Below are 14,230 nucleotides of genomic sequence, written 5' to 3' on the forward strand. Positions count from 1 at the left end.
CAAGGTGTATAACAACATCGGTCTTTTCTATGTTTATTATTGGTGCTATATCCTAAAAATCTTCTTCACACAAAGACAAAAGAATTATCCTAACGGTTGCACCGCAATCACATAAACCATGATAACCATGGTACCAACAGTACTAATACGAAGCATTATGGAGTATCTATCAACTTGCATTGCACATACTAGTCATTTACTAGTCACACTAGAAGCATTGTTTAATTAAACACACAATTTCCTCTTCAGATTCGCCAGTATTCAATTCAGATTACCAGTAATTAATAAAGCTCCCGAATTTGGAAAAACAAAAACAAGAGGCAGCCTCAAACGCACCCCAGCCCGTTTCCGCGTAGAGCCGACGGAGCTCCACTCGCGAGCCGCCAGATCTGCAACCAAACCCGACCGACGCGCCGGAACGAACAAAACGTCCCACGCCCCACCGCTCGCACCGCACCTCTACCTCACTGGTGGGTGGTCCCGTCACTTGAAAAGCAGGGGCGCAACTGCAAGTGCGCAACGACTCCCCCTCCCCCTCCCCCGTTTGCGTTGCGCGTGTCAAATCCCATTCCCGTTCCCATTCCCGGAGCCCCCCTACACTCGCCCGGCGGATTCCAATTTCCAGGAGTCCGCCTCCAATTTCCTCGCAACAGCAGCTCCCCACCCCACCCCACCCCCCCCCGAGATCTCCCCGACCGGCCTCGAGATCCCTGCGCCCATGTCGTCGTCGGCCATGGACGCCATCGTCGAGCTCGTCGAGCTCTCCGAGTCCATGCGCCAGGCCGCCTCGCTCCTCGCCGACGACGACCCCTCCGACGACGCCGCCCCGCGCCGCCCCTCCACCTTCCTCAACGCCGTCGCGCTCGGCAACGTCGTAAGTGCCGCCGCCCCACAGCCCTCTCCCGCCCCGCCCGCGCCCTGATCTGACGCGATCCGGTTTTGTTCCCTTCCCTTCCCTTCCCTTCCCTTCCGTGCAGGGGTCCGGCAAGTCGGCCGTGCTCAACTCCCTCATCGGCCACCCCGTGCTGGTGAGTAGTGCCTCGTCCCTAGCTCTCGCTGTCCTCCGCCGCTTTAGGCCTTCGCTTGTGCTGACCAGTGGTGGCTGCTCTGCTGCAGCCGACGGGGGAGAACGGGGCCACGCGGGCGCCCATAGTTGTCGACCTGCAGAGGGATCCGGGCCTCAGCACCAAGTCAATCGTCCTGCAGATCGACAGCAAGTCGCAGCAGGTTTCTTCGAGTGAGTGAGATCTCCCCCTGGCCAGCCAGATCTGACAATGCACGCGGGTGGTCGGTCCGCTCAGTATGGTGACACTTTGTGCTTGTGTTGGCGTGCAGGTGCGCTCCGGCATTCACTGCAGGATAGGCTTAGCAAGGCCACCGGACCCGGGAGGAGCCGGACTGATGAGATTTACCTCAAGCTGCGGACAAGTACAGGTCTGTCGCTGGATCACACATGTTTACTCTAGTACTAGTAGTTTGGGCAATGTTGCTAATCTAGTAGCAAGCTGTATAGTCAGGCATTCCTGAGGGTATGGTATGTTCGAGCAAGTTTCCAAACTAGTTGTTTGGTATTGATAGCTTAAGTTTTATGTGCCATTTAAAGCTGAAATGGCAAGACCTTAAGATTGTGGAAGGCACCAATTACTCAAATCTAGCGTGCTCTGGTATAGTTATTACTACTTACTCAAAAGTGCGCTCTCTTATTTTTCCAACGATGCAATTAATCTGATTTGGAATACCAGCTCAATATAATTTAATCTGATTCGAAAATACCAACTCAATATCTGAGAGTTATGCTACATGCTAGACATTAATTCCCTGTCTTTCCTTTGCAAATGATTTCTCACCGTGTCTCTCTTTGTTTTTCCAGCTCCTCCACTAAAGTTGATTGATTTACCTGGCATAGACCAACGAGTTATCGATGATTCAACAGTGAGTACTGCTCACACAATAATTTTATCTTACCTCTCAAGTAGTAAGCCACGCCTGGCTAATCTTTTGAATATTCGTAGTCCTCATGGTTAAAATATGATTGTGGCATTGTACCCAATATATAAACTGGAATAATATTTAACATATAGGAATGGCTGGAACATCAGATCAGTGACAGCATATCATGCACTTGAATTGAGAATCACTTACTGCCTGGCATAACTATGCTACTCCATTCCCCCTCCCCATCCACTTCCAACGTGGAAGAGAAGCACCAAAGTTGCAATGTTGCGTATCATGTTTTGTATCATCTCATGTTGTATAACATAGTGTTGTTAACATTTCAGATTAATGAGTTTGCTGGCCACAATGATGCAATATTGATTGTTGTGATACCAGCAATGCAAGCCCCTGAGGTTGCATCATCCCGAGCTCTTAAACTGGCGAGGGATATTGATCCAGAGGGTCTGTCATTTGAGTCTGATGATACATCCTCCAGAAAAGTATAGCATTCTCTTCGTAGCAACTGATGTTTTTTCATGTCATCCTTGTAGGAACCAGAACAATAGGTGTCTTGAGTAAAATCGATCAAGCCGCATCAGATGCAAAAACAGTTGCATGTGTTCAGGCCATTTTGTCTAATAAAGGCCCACGCACTGCAGCTGAAATTGAGTGGGTTGCTTTAATAGGGCAATCTGTTGCAATCGCGTCAGCTCAATCAGGATCAGTTGGGTCTGAGAATTCACTGGAAACAGCCTGGCGAGCTGAGGCGGAAAGCCTTAAATCAATATTAACCACTGCTCCTCAGAATAAGCTGGGAAGAATTGCTCTTGTTGATACCATTGCTAAGCAGATACGTAAGCGGATGAAAGTGCGGCTACCTAACTTGTTGTCTGGGTAAGCATCATGACCTATATGTTGAAGCTTCTACTTGTCCATGAAATGCTGAAGTAATACCATCTTTCAAACTCCTTACAGAAATTTGCTATGACCACTGAACTATTCTGCTCAACTAACCATCCATTCTATTTATCAATTAATTGATCATCAGTGCACCATGAAACATGAATATTTCTTATCTTTTGTCTTTTATATATAAAAAATAACCTGATTGTGATTTCTGGTGTTTAATTTTGCATATACCTGTACCCTTGCTCTATTTCTCAGGCTTCAGGGCAAGTCTCAGGTAGTGAAAGATGAACTTGCAAGGCTTGGAGAATCGATGGTACAAAGTCCGGAAGGAACCAGGGCTGTTGCTTTGGAGCTGTGCCGAGAATTTGAAGATAAGTTTCTCGCTCATGTTACTTCTGGTGAGGTTAGTAATAAGCTTGAGTTATGGTCATTGTCTATACCTAATTTAGTACTCCCTCTGTCTCAAAATGTAAGACGTTTTTTTGACACTAATAAGGTACTGATTATAATATCATTATACTGTTCTCAATCAATAGGGGTCTGGTTGGAAAATTGTTGCAAGTTTTGAGGGCAAGTTTCCAGATAGGATCAAACAGCTTCCATTGGACAGGCATTTTGATCTGAACAATGTCAAAAGGGTAAATTTAAAAGCTCCTCTAAATTAATACTAGAGTGTACTACTATATTGGCCTAAGATGAACATTATTCTCTTCATATTCTAGATTGTCTTGGAAGCTGATGGTTATCAACCATATTTGATATCCCCGGAAAAAGGTTTAAAATCCTTGATTAAAGGAGTGCTTGAAATGGCGAAGGAGCCATCACGACTATGTGTTGAAGAGGTATGTCTTAGCTTAGACATATGTTATGCCTTTGGATTTTCTTTTTGGAAAAGGAGGTTAAAACCCCGGCCTCTGCATCAATCGATGCATACAACCATCTTCCTTAATTATTCAACGAAGGACTGACAAAAACATACATGAAGCCACCCAAGCCACCACTCACACCTACAAACTCGATAATGTGGAGTGCTCTCACTCCCCATATCTAAAACCGGTGTCGTCGTCGATCCATCCACATAACGTATCGGAGCCTACAGCCGGTGCAACAAATCTAAAGCGTACACCACATGCACACGTTTTAGAAGCCGCCATCATTGAAGTCCCGTGCTAATATTCAATACAATGTTTTATCTGTGAAGTAGTCATTGCGTGGATATGCAACTGTTTGTGACTTTGTGTAGCTTACCAGTTATTATTTTTGTCAATACAGTAGGTATGAAACTGTCCAAAACACTTGGACTCAGACATTTGTAATTACCTTAATCTTATAGATGGGATTGAGCTAGTCTCAAATGTACAGTTGTACACTATACATATTCAAGTGTTATCAAACAGAGCTCAAGCCCATAATATACCTGTGTGTGTGTGCGGGTGTGTCCCCGTGTGTGTGTGTGTGTGTCCCCGTGTGTGTGTGTGTGTGTATTATGTTATGGAGGCAAGCTCCAAGCTTGAATCCAAATTTTAGTTTGCTTGAGCTCAGCCTAATAGGTATATTTTGCATTGGTAGGAACTGACTATGTAGCTTCTGATATATCAGTTTTCTTAAACTAGGTACACCGTGTATTGTTAGACATAGTAAATGCTACTGCAAATGGCACACCAGGACTCGGAAGATATCCTCCGTTCAAACGCGAGGTGCCAACTTACTTCCCTTTTTACTGCTTGTATACACAAATCTTACTCATTATTAGTTCTGACCACAACATTCCACCTTTTCTTTTGGCAAGATCATTACAATTGCATCTAATGCGTTGGATACATTCAAAAGTGATGCAAAAAAGATGGTGGTTGCACTCGTTGATATGGAGCGTGCCTTTGTCCCCCCACAACATTTCATCCGTTTAGTACAAAGAAGGTAAGGTTGGCTGGGCCATTAACAAATATGTTGGCAATTGGTTTCATTTCATTTGATCAACTTAAGTGTAACTTTGGCAAGTAATCTATTTCTCCTACTTCTGTTTCCTGTTATTTGTAAATTGGCAGGCCAAGTTTTTAATATTCTTAACTCTCATGTTTTTAAAACCAGAAAAAGCTAATGTGGGATCATATTAGTGACATTAGAAGTAGCACTAGCAACCTAAATTAGACTGCCAAAATGCTGAAGTTTTTTCCTTACAAAGCGATACAGAATAGAGTGGACCACTTTCTTTAACTTCTAAGTTAGAAAAATGATTCTCGCTTGTAATGATCTGTCGTACTATAAGCAGTCTATAAGTTGAGATGTCCTTTCAGAGTTTTCATTATCATATTCACATAGTTCAATTTTAATCTTTTTGCCTGGCATGATATTCACAGAATGGAAAGGCAGCGTCGTGAGGATGAGGTGAAAACTAAATCATCTAAGAGAGCACAAGATGCTGAGCAATCCATGAACAAGGTATCACTTCTCGTCTTTGCTTGCATGAATCTGCATACCTACAAAACTAAATACAGATTGATCACCATATATCTGTGCTGGTCTGGCTGTTCATAACTTTACATTGATTGTATTTCATATTAGGGTTCTGAGCAATCTGGTGGTAGCCTGAAGTCGTCAAAAGACAAATCCAATCAGCAAGATAAAGATACGAAAGAGGGACCTAATCTGCAGGTTGCTGGTCCTGGTGGCGAAATAACTGCAGGTATATTACTTCACCATAGTGTGGCTCAACTTCAGCTGTTCTCAGAACAATTTGCTAGCACTTTTGCTTTTATGCAACTATGATTAAAACTGAAAGTCACAGAGATTTATTTGACCTAGCTCCAATGCCATTTTTTTATCCAGTAAAATGAAATAAGCCTTCTGATAAGAACCAACCTTTTTGTCTGCTTGTTAATTCCATGCCGACTAACATAATATTCCATTGTCTAGTATACAATGCATGCATAAAGATGTATTCCCTCTGTAAACTAATATAAGATCTTTTAGAGGGAGCACCAAATTACATGGCTTTGATGATTTCTTTTCCAGTAATTTGAGTTTGATTTATTGATATACAAGCATATGTTTCCTTCTCTCTTTAGGTTACCTATTGAAAAAGAGTGCAAAAAACAATGAATGGAGCAAAAGGTGGTTTGTCCTAAATGAGAAGAGTGGAAAGGTAAATCTGTCCTGACGCCCACTAGTCTCAACTGTTCTGAATGCAAACTTTTGATACTATTCTTGACATTTACTGCTGATTTTTTAATATTTGAGGTGGTTGGTGTCATTTACTTTAAACTTTTCCTGTCCAGCTTGGCTACACCAAGAAACAAGAGGAGAGACATTTTCGAGGAGTCATTGTCTTAGAGGTGTGCTTTATTATATATTTTACCGTGTTCATTTTGGTCTACTTGACATTGAGTAATCGATGATGCATTACTTTATCATTCATGGTTGTAATATACACAGTAAATTTTTGCCGAGTCATCGTGGATGGTTCCATTTTTTAGAACTTTGTTTAAAAGATATTTGAACTTAGAAACATCATGTCTAAAACTATGGGAGCTGTCATATAAACTATCATAATAACAGTATGCTGTGTGATTCAGGAATGTAACCTGGAAGAGATAGAGGAGGAAGAGCTTTCTAAAACTTCTAAGGATTCAAAGAAGGCAAATGGGCCAGAGAAAGGCCCAAGTCTCTTATTTAAGATTACTAACAGGGTTGCCTACAAAACTGTGCTGAAAGGTTGCTGCCTCTATTCCTCTAATCCAAATATCCCAAGGTTTATTCTGATTCTACTGCTTTAATGTTTATTTCATGTTGCAGCTCATAGTGCCGTTATATTGAAGGCTGAGAGTATGGCTGACAAGATTGAATGGGTGAAGAAGATAAAAGGTATTATTCAGAGCAAAGGTGGGTCTGTCAAGAGTTCAAATACTCCTGAGGGCGGTTCCATGAGACAAAGCCATTCAGATGGATCTCTTGTAAGCTCCACACTTTGTTTGTCTGTGTCCTTTTCCTATATCCATCATAAGCTTTTACAACTTACTTTCCAGAGTTCGTTGCCTAATTTGTTTTCTGTGAGCTCTCTGTCTTGTGCTTATGCTTATTTCGAGTTAGCACGTTTCTCATTTCAATGTGTGATGTTGCTTTACTCTACCAACCAATGACACATGATCACACCTTCTCTCTCAAGGATACGATGGCCCGGAGGCCTGCTGATCCTGAAGAAGAACTCCGATGGATGTCTCAAGAAGTTCGCGGTTATGTCGAGGCTGTGCTGAACAGTTTGGCAGCAAATGTTCCAAAGGTATATTTGTCCCTGTCAATTATTTTAACATTGTCAACTCTCAACTGTGGCATTCATTATCTTATGCATGATCAATTGATCAGGCTATTGTGCTTTGCCAAGTGGAGAAAGCAAAAGAAGATATGCTAAACCAGCTGTACAGCTCAATAAGGTTGGATTCCCTGTTTGTTCTGAAACAAAATTTGTTATCCTGGTTCTGTGTCCATTTGTCCATTCATCAGTCTCCTCTTTCTTTTACCTAATTGACTGAAAAATGGACCACCCATTTGGAAGAACTACAATGCTTTTGTCTAATCCTACCTAAACCCTAGTTTAACTCACAGTTGTGGCCTTATGGGTCCTTGCTAATGGGTAGGTTCATTTTGAGTAGCTTCATTATGTTTATTTTCCTTCTACTTATGTTACTTTTATGAGGTGTATTTTATACTGGGAAATGCTTCACGACCAAAAAGTTGCATCCTTATTTACAAAGTGACATCACCGATCCAATTGATTCACACAGTTCTGGCTCCTATCACTTTTCACAGTCGCACACCTGCACCTAATATGCACCCACCATAGTATAGCTCATCTGGTTTTTGCTATTTTACATTTTTTCGACTGGATAGTCTGCCCTTCTTTATTTAAATGCTGTTCACACTGTTTTGATTAAACCCAAGTCTGCAAAGCTCAGTCACGTGATGGTCCCATTCACACTTGGGTCTGTTTGCAGGTGAGCAGCTGCTAACCTTTTCTGCAGAACTCTTTGCATAACATTTTTATTTTGCTTATTTTCTTCTATATCTGAATACTGTATCTTGGGGCATGACATATCCGAACTAGAAATAAGGTGATGGCTTTGGTATAAATCCCTCCCAGCTACCTACCCAAAATACTGTCATCCACTTGAAACATTGTCCATTTCTTACTCTGAACTTGTAGAAATGTTGAAAAAGCATGTGCCCTGTTCCTTTTTCACTCTATTTGAGTATCTTTCTATAATGTGTTGCAGTGTTGCTAACGCTGTCTCAATTTTCACTTTCAGTTCACAAAGCAATGCAAGGATTGAAGAACTTCTCCAAGAGGACCACAATGCTAAGCGTAGACGGGAAAAGGCCCAAAAACAATCGACTCTTCTGTCGAAACTTACTCGTCAGCTCAGTGTCCATGATAACAGAGCTGCAGCTGCATCATATTCTGACGATACTTCTGGTCCAGGTAAGCGGGTTATTTCAATTATCTGTTTCGTACTTCAGTATCAGCAGCCAGCCGAAACCTCAATATTGGTCGATGCAAATGAGACCTAGAACTTATTAAACTATATAGAAGTTAAGCATTAAAATCCCTCAAAATAATTCATCCGGGGGGGGGGGGGGGGGGATGCACCTTTTCGCTTGTTTTACATAGCGTCTGCAAAAAATTCAGACCTGTTTTATATGCAAACAAACCTGGAATACTACAGTAGAGCGTTTCACACCAGGTGAGGTACTTGGTTCAAAGCTCAAATTTGTTATATCGAGGTTGGGCTGTGGTGGCACACATCCTTGGCCAAAACTTAGGAGGGACAATATGCTTGCGTTAGGTTCAGGGCCTTGTGGTCCCCACTCGTGAGCATGCTAGTTTTGAGTTGCTAAACATTCTTTCCTTGGTTTTAAAATATCTCGATTGTATTTTATTTTGTATTGATAGCTATCACCGACTGAGTAAGATAAAATATGCATCTAAAGGGATGCTACCATACTGCCCATGATATTAATGTCTTGGGCACTAGAGATAAAATAAAGGAGGCTATGTAGGAGAGGGTGGAAATAAATGAAGGCAAAGGAGAGGTGAATTTACATGCGCCTTTTATTCTAAGACGTGATTACAGATATTAGTAATACCCCTGGGATATAATTTTCTTCATTTTATTCTGCTTTACTGGTGCACAAATCAAACCTTTACCCTGACGAAATGAAACATCACTTGCAGAGAGTGGCCCACAGAGCCCTAGCCAGTCGGGTGAGGACTGGAGGTCTGCCTTCAGTGCTGCAGCAAATGGCTCTGCCGACCGATCCAGTTCACAGAACGAGTCAAGATCGAGAAGTGCTGACAGTCGGGGCCGGCGGTATGAAAATGGGGACGCCAATGGTGCCAATTCAGGCAGCCGACGCACACCAAATCGGTTGCCACCTGCACCGCCGAAATACTAAGGATGTTGATTGGCAATGTGAGAATCATATTTTTCATGGCATGCTCTCACTCCCTTGTGATATTGATGGGAAAACAGACTGGGATGAAGAATAGAGAGCTGGCGAGAGATCGCATGAATGGTGTGTATCCAGAGGACCTCAGTTGTTTATAGAAATATGTAGGTTATGTATGGTGATTGTTACGCGATCATTTTGCTATATTGATCAGTCTGATGCTCTCTCGGCCTGTGAGATTTTGTTGCCACATATCAGTTGATCTTGGTTCTGAACTCTGTTGTTGTAACTTGTAAGTCTTCCATCAAACTTGCAATGTATCATTTTCACCCATTGGTGTATTATATTCCTTCCATTCTTTTTGACCTCACGAGATTCGTGTTTTTAATTCGAGCTGATATGTTGGGTATTGTATGCAAGGGATCTGGTTGGTATTGTATGCAAGGGATCTGGATCATCATTCTTTGATTGGCCACGATAAAATCTTGAGCATTCTTGTTCATACCGTTTATGTGTTCTTCTGGCCACCTCTGTAACTGCTTCATCCTTGGATTTTAATTTCCTAGTTTTTCTCTTGCTGTCCTAGGGGCATTAGTTCCCTGATTCAAAATTTTGGGATTAAAGATAGCAGACCCCAATTAGAATCTCGAATGATTGTATGGGGAACTAAGAAAAAGAAACTGGTTACGAAAATTCAACTTTGCTCTTGAGATCACATGCGTTCGAGTGAACAACGAAACAAAATAAAAAATCATTTTTTATTTGTTTGAAATAACCATGTTTGAGTTTTTTTAGAGAAATATTGCAATTATATTAACAAAACATCACCATCATTACAATCAGATAGCACCAGCAATTCCAGATCCAGAGATAGTTGGCCCAAAAAGATGGCCCCTCTACCACTGATTTGAGAATGTTAGCTAGTTTATGAGCACATTTGTTGTCCTCTCTTTCGAAAAACAATGTCTGCTCTAGTCTGCAGCAGCTCAGTAATCACTATATAATGCTCTCTTCAAGCTATTAAAGGGGTGCAGGTGACAGAATGTTTGAAATAACAGCCCCGCGTAATCAGAATCAAGGATGATCTCTAGATAAAGAAAGAAAAATGACATCGTGGTGCCGTGGGCCTTCTTTCGTGCTTTGCTGTTGATCTATCCCCTGTTGACGAGCGATAACATATCCAAGCGTAGACAATTATTAAGCAAACTCGATAGAATCACCGATGTATAACTTGAATTCTCATTTTCCTTTTCTCGTATGTACAGGCAGCGAATTTACATTTGCATGTCACATGTGAATGCCTCCACCCTTTGTTTTTTCCTCGTATTTCTACACCCATCTCCATCCTTCCTGTGTATCAAGAAACCTCCAAAGAAGGAGAGAAAAATGAACAAAAGAATGGGGAAAATTGTACAGCCCCCTGGACCTATAACCCCTATCTAATCCATTTACACCTCGGCCGCCACCTTCTCCTCCCTGGCCATCCGGTTGAGCTTGGCGAACATCCCGACCATGGGCGCGGTGTTGTACGTGCACGCCTCCGTCTGCATGTAGTTGTCCCGGTTGTCCCTGAACCTGTCCCTCCGGTCGGGCCCGCCGACGATGGCGCCGACGAGCACGTTGGGGTTGGAGCTCCGGCGGCCGAACCAGTGGTCGAACCCCTGCGTGCACCCGATGAACTGCTTGCTGTGCTTGTAGGGCACGATGGATGCCGCGCGGTGGTGCACCCTGGCGGGGTACTTGGCGCCGTACCCCACGAGGTAGCTCACCCCCCTCGGGTTGCTGCCCAGCACGTAGTCCACCTGCGCCCTGGCCAGCGCGGCCACCTCGCCGGCGCCCGCCGTCTCGCCGCCGGCGCAGGCCACCGTCCCCACGCCGGCCCCCGCCAGGTAGTCGGCGTAGGTGGAGAGCAGGAACGCCGCGTTGGTCACGTACTGCATGTTGTTCCACTGCCGGATGTAGAGCATCCCTCCCGGGCTCCGCTCCACGTTGGCGTCCTCGCCGCCGGCCGCGTTCCGGCCCAGGCACGCGCACACGTAGTGCTCCGCCTTGGCCTGGTACTGCTCCAGCGTCCTCTTCTGCTCCGCCGTGTGCTCTCCCCTCAGCAGCAGCTGCAATTAATTAATCATTTGGTCTCCTCGTCAGTGACCGGCCGGCCGTCTAGTGATCGATCCTTCACATGCATGATAGCTTACGTACCCTTGCGGCGAGGATCTGGACGCCGGCGTACTTGACGTCCCAGCTGAACTCGGTGATGGCCCAGCCGGTGCCGCCGAAGTCGTGGGCGTTGTCGACGACGTAGTCGAGGTAGCTGGCCTTGCCGGTGGCGCGGTGGAGCCACAGGGCGGCCCACAGCAGCTCGTCCTTGTACCCGCTCACCGACGCGTAGTAGCTCTTCACCTCCGCTATGCTGCTGTCGTATTGGCCCCTGTACCCGTCCGCGAACTCGAACAACTGCACGCACGTTCACAAAAAGCCAAAGTAAACATGATCAGCCAACAACAACTAAGATTGTAACGCTGTTAGTTTGGTTTGTTCATAAATTATTTAAGAAAGCCCTAATGATAATTAAGGTTGCATACGTATCGTATCATTCATTGACGCATTTTATAGTTGACGCTTGAAGAGCATGCAGCAGGTGGGTGGCCAGGTCAGTGGGTGTGAATACGGAGCGGTTCAATTAGCACATGATGATGACACGACGACCGCTTCCTAATAATGTTCCCAGTTAAGCATGTGATTGATTGAACTGGCCACCTAATCATATATACATGCATGGCCGGAGGCAGGCAGCAAATGGAAAGTTTCCCATGACCCCCGTCCACCAGATAGAGGTTGCGTTCCGGCGGCCCCACACGGCAGCCAGCCCCTACGATGGATCGACGTCGATCGTGTTGAGGTGTTGGCAACTTGGCATGTGCGGCACAAGAAAAGAACACCGCCCATGAAAAGACCGGCACCCCCCTTGACCAAAGCTACCAATACGCGCGCTATGTTCCAAAATCCAGTACGCGGACAGACTGGTGCTACACGAAGCTCCAAACTTGCACCGATATTTTTTTCCGTTCCATTTTTCCACATAGGACCTTGCATGCACCGCGTACGTCAATGTATACGTGTGTGTGTGTGTGTGTCGAGTATGTATGTATGTATGTATGTATGTATGTACCTGCTGGGCGTGGTGGAGGAGGAGGTGGGCGTAGTGCGGGTTGGATTTGCGGAAGACCATGGAGGCGGCGGCCATGGCGGCGGCCGTCTCGCCGGCGACGTCGGAGCCCGGGTGGTCGCGGTCGACCTTGTACGCCTGCCGCGACGTCGTCATGTCCTCCGGCCGCTGCCAGCAGTAGTGATCCGTGTCGCCGTCTCCCACCTGTTGTTGTTGTGTTGCAAGTAAAAGGAGATTATTTCCAGCTCAAAAAATAAAAAAGGAAACTGATCAGACGGTTCGGATGCATGGACCGACGAAAGCTTTTTTGAAACCTATGCGCGCCATGTGTGGAAGAAAGAAAAAAACACGCATAGTTTAGTGCTGCCGTTCGTTCGTTCGTTCGTACGTACGTTCATCAAATCAAACTGGCCGCCTACCTAACACGCTTGTTGTTATTCACCAGAAAGAACCCCTTTTTCTTTTCTTCCCCAACCAGAAAATACTCCTATATATACAATATATAATCGATCTTTCTACAGAAAAAAGATATAGGGTATCTATAACATAATTCATGAAAAAAAAGTAATCGATCAAAGTGCAACAAGGTAGCTAGGTGTGCATGATTGAATTGGTCTCTCCCTCTCTCTTTCTTGCGTGCGCAACAGCTAGCTTGGCTTGGAACTGGTCGGTCTCATTTGCATATGCATGTCATGGTCATGATCGATCGTGTCTGAACGGAAGAACACAGCTAGCCGAGGCGAGGTGACACGAGATCGTTCGTCGGCATGTAGGTACGTACCTCGGCCCACAGCTCGTCGGGCTGCGTGTGCGCCTTGATGAAGTAGTCGGTGCCCCACTTGATGGCCTCGAGCGCGTGCGCGAGCTCGCCGGCCGCCGCGACGTCGGCGCCGTACTCGATCATGCTCCAGGACAGCATGGTGACGGTGAAGGCCATGGGCAGGCCGAACTTGACGTGGTCGCCGGCGTCGTAGTAGCCGCCCACCAGGTCCACCCCTTGCTCCAGGCCGTCGGTGAGGCCCGAGTGGTCGCGCCACGGCACGCGCTGCCCGTGCGGCAGCCGCCCCGACCGCTGCGCCTCGAAGTAGACCAGGCTCTTCCGCAGCGCCTCCTCGTAGTTGTGCGCCTTGCCGCTCCCGCTCTTGCCCCCCTCCGCCGCCGAAGACGACGCCGCCGCGATCAGCATCGTCAGCAGCGCCGGTAGCAGCAGCGCGGCCCGGAGACATGCCGCGGCTGCGGTGCCCCTCCCCGATCTCATGGCGCAAGAAGATGCTCCTCGGATCGTTGGCAACTTCGCATGCGCCCGGAGCGCGCCCTCTGCCGGCTCTGCTAGCTTAGCCTGTGTGCGAGCGTAGGTGTTGGTGTGTGTGTGATGATCTGCGTATATATCTCTGCCGCCGTTGTGGGCTAGGCTGTGTGGCGAGCAGGGCAGTGTCCTCCAACCTGAGGGGCGTGGCTTGGCGCGCTTATATTCGCGGCCGGCGTCCAGGTCCGGCGCACGCACGCGCAGCGCGTTGAACTGGTTCGGCGGCCGGGCCGGGGCCGGGACGGGGGGAATATAAAACTCAGGAGGTGGATAGCAAGAGAAGAGAGGAGCAGGCAGGAAAGAAACGAGCGCGGCTGCGTTTTGGGCGCGTTTTTGGAGTTGGAGGGGGGTGGACTCGTTCGGGTTTTGTATTTGTATCGTATCGATTTGTTTGGTGAGGCAGGGGGAGATTGAGATGATTGGGTTGGGTTGGGTTTTGGGTTAACGACGACGCACGCAAGCGGAGCAGATTT

At 46.0% G+C, this 14,230-nt stretch overlaps 2 protein-coding genes across 2 annotated transcripts; one reads left to right on the top strand and one right to left on the bottom strand.

The window, feature by feature from the left end:
• Window positions 1–552: 552 nt before the first annotated feature.
• Window positions 553–9,655, top strand: LOC123404568 (dynamin-2A-like). The gene is made up of 22 exons (XM_045098506.1): window positions 553–874; window positions 978–1,028; window positions 1,117–1,237; window positions 1,336–1,434; window positions 1,871–1,932; window positions 2,280–2,397; window positions 2,487–2,829; window positions 3,100–3,247; window positions 3,381–3,482; window positions 3,567–3,686; window positions 4,458–4,541; window positions 4,634–4,761; window positions 5,202–5,283; window positions 5,407–5,527; window positions 5,910–5,986; window positions 6,120–6,176; window positions 6,417–6,555; window positions 6,637–6,794; window positions 7,007–7,120; window positions 7,204–7,271; window positions 8,145–8,317; window positions 9,071–9,655. Exons 1-22 carry the CDS (start codon window positions 719–721, stop codon window positions 9,289–9,291), a joined length of 2,742 nt encoding a protein of 913 aa, XP_044954441.1. The 5' UTR covers window positions 553–718; the 3' UTR covers window positions 9,292–9,655.
• Window positions 9,656–10,508: 853 nt separating this feature from the next.
• LOC123404320 (endoglucanase 7-like) lies at window positions 10,509–13,993 on the bottom strand. Its single transcript, XM_045098244.1, has 4 exons — window positions 13,233–13,993; window positions 12,455–12,655; window positions 11,485–11,739; window positions 10,509–11,396 (listed from the first exon to the last, which is right to left on the bottom strand). The coding sequence occupies exons 1-4, from the start codon at window positions 13,707–13,709 to the stop codon at window positions 10,734–10,736; spliced, it is 1,596 nt and encodes a 531-aa protein (XP_044954179.1). The 5' UTR covers window positions 13,710–13,993; the 3' UTR covers window positions 10,509–10,733.
• Between the last annotated feature and the right edge of the window lie 237 nt (window positions 13,994–14,230).

This window comes from Hordeum vulgare, chromosome 6H (genome assembly GCF_904849725.1).
Source record: "Hordeum vulgare subsp. vulgare chromosome 6H, MorexV3_pseudomolecules_assembly, whole genome shotgun sequence".
Lineage (NCBI taxonomy): Eukaryota > Viridiplantae > Streptophyta > Magnoliopsida > Poales > Poaceae > Hordeum > Hordeum vulgare.